The sequence below is a fragment of the Myotis brandtii genome, unplaced genomic scaffold (genome assembly GCF_000412655.1).
Source record: "Myotis brandtii unplaced genomic scaffold, ASM41265v1 scaffold410, whole genome shotgun sequence".
NCBI classification, from domain to species: Eukaryota; Metazoa; Chordata; class Mammalia; order Chiroptera; family Vespertilionidae; genus Myotis; species Myotis brandtii.
The window spans coordinates 2,129,437-2,131,735 of NW_005365764.1; the positions used below are offsets into that span (position 1 = coordinate 2,129,437).

Here is a 2,299-nt window from a genome sequence, read left to right on the forward strand (position 1 = left end):
ATGAGGAGGGGGAAGTGGTCTGGGGCCTGGAGGCTGGAGAGGGAGGGTTTTTGGTGTGTTTGCTTGTGGTTTAAGTGCTGATGGGAGTGAGTCAGTGAAGAAGGGGGAAGTGTAAATGATGGGGGAGGGGACCTGTGTCCCTCCCCCCAGGCTCGGTGCCCTGTGTGTGGCTGAGTCAGCTGTGGGGGGTGGGCAGTGTGGTTCCTTTTCCTGGTTCAGAGAATGGCATCTTGGAGGCTGGTGATGGCCCTGGGAGCTGCCCTTGGGCTGGGGAGACAGATGGTACCCAGAGCTTGGGGGAGGGTCTGGCTGGGGATGGGACCACACAGGATGGCGGAGGGGCAGGAGAGGCAGTGGACATGGAGCTGGTGGGGAGCTGGTGGCATGTCTCTTCTGATGGCCGTGTTTGGTGGGGGCAATAGGTCCGCTGAAGGGGGTGTGGGGAGAAGAGGCGGCAGAGGTCTGGGTGGGGGGGGGATATGAGTTAGTGTCTAAGAGGGTGGAGAGGAGGGGAGAAGGCTGTAATTTTGGAAGGAGGCCACAGCGCAGCCTCAGGGGTTTCTTTAGCCACTCTCGCCAGCCTGGTGATTTCACTGAGTGAATGTGGCCGGAGAGAAGGAGCTGAGGGCGTGCAGAAGGGATGGCTGTAATCCTGGTTAAAGCGCAGGAGGGGAGAGAGACATCAGTGAGCAAAAAGAGACCAAGGGTGATGGGGTGGCGGCGGGGAGGGCGTCCCTGGAGGGAAAGACTGTTGGGATCGGGGCACTCGAGGAATGGGCTGGAAAGACGAAAATTATGGAGGAGTGCAGGTATTTAGGATGACAAAACCTGGGGGGATCATGGGAGCTGGTGGCTGAGGTGGGGTGAAGGGCAAGATGGTGGGAGGGGAGAAGGTCAAGGACCCCACAGGCCAGGAGTCGGGGGGATAGTCCATGTGGATGGTGAGCTCACCAAGAACTTAGACAGCTGAGTGAAGAAAGCGTCAGTGAGCCCGGCCGGCCAGCGTGGCTCAGTGGTTGAGCGTCAACCTATGAACCAGGAGGTCACAGTTCGATTCCTGGTCAGGACACATGCCCGGGTTGCAGGCTCGATTCCCAGTAGGGGGCATGGAGGAGGCAGCCGATCGATGATTCTCTCTCCCTCTCCCTTCTTCTCTTTAATCAATAAAAATACATTAAAAAACACAAAAAAAGGAAAGAAAGTCTCAGTGAGCCGGCAGCTGGAATCTCCATGGACTGAGGGGCGACTTCCTGCATGGAGCACCTGGGGCTCGGAATCAGGGTATTAGGGAGGAGGGAGGGAGGACATGGGGGAGTGGGGACAGGAAACAAAGAGAGCCTCACCCCCTCCTGGGGCAGAGCAGGGGGTGGCCTGGAAGCAGGGTGAGAAGACCCCACGGGGGCCTGACCCGGACAGCTGGGGCTGGGCCGGAGGGCAGCAGGGGTGCCAGTGAAGGGCAGGCTGTGGGCCAGGGCTGGGGTGTGGCCTGGTGGGAGCCAGGGCACCCCGTCCTCCTCCCACAGATCTCGTCCGGTCAGCTAGGCTGCTGGCTGTGGTGTGGAGCAGCGACACTGCTGCCACCTGGCTTGGCCCTGAGCCCATGGAGCTGAGACCCGACGCCAGCCAGAAGGAGAATGTGTCCCCCCGGCCTGCGACCCCCCTGAGGCCAGGCAAGAGGCTTGGTGGGTCTGGGTTGGGAGGTGGCAGGAACGGGGTCCCCTCTAGGTCGCGGCCCAGAGCTCCTTTCCCAGACAGGCCAGCCCAGAGCCTCGGCAATTCCAGAGATTAGCTGCATCGGGCCAGCTGGGCCAGGACACAGTCTTCCCAGCCTGGGGCCCAAGGGAGGGTCGGGAGGTCAGGGAGAGGGTGGACCAGGAGCAGGCCTGGCTGGGCCCTGGCTGAGAAGGGGCTCCCCCAGGTAGGTGGGTGGTAGGTGGGTGCCAGGGGTGGTGGGCTGGGGAACCCCGAGTTCAGGTGCCTGGGGCTTTCTGAAGGCCACCGAGCAGCCGCAGCCAAGGGTGGAAGCAGCCCGAGGACAAATTCAGATTCTGGTTCACGTGCCAGTGTCTCTGTTCCAGCTGTGTGGCTGTGAGCAAGTTGCTTAACCTCCCTGAGGTTCCTGTCTACGAACTTTGATGGCCCCAGTCTACTTGCCTGCCTTCCCAGGCATCGCACCAGCTCCAGGACCATGGCTGTGAGGGCTGGGGGCAATCGGAAGGAGGGCTCTAAGCCCCACCCAGGACCCCCAGGGCAGCTTTCAGCTGTTTGATATGCTGGGTCTTGCTTTCATCCTCACCTG

At 61.2% G+C, this 2,299-nt stretch overlaps 1 protein-coding gene across 1 annotated transcript in view; it reads left to right on the forward strand.

Annotated features, from left to right (window-relative positions):
* The first annotated feature begins 1,561 nt into the window (after positions 1-1,561).
* Positions 1,562-2,299, forward strand: part of LOC106727340 (chromosome unknown open reading frame, human C1orf167) — an 18,703-nt gene continuing 17,965 nt past the window's right edge. The window contains exon 1 of the mRNA XM_014545454.1: positions 1,562-1,670. Within this exon, the coding sequence (XP_014400940.1) occupies positions 1,601-1,670 (70 nt within the window). The 5' untranslated portion in view covers positions 1,562-1,600. The remainder of the gene's footprint in view (positions 1,671-2,299) is intronic.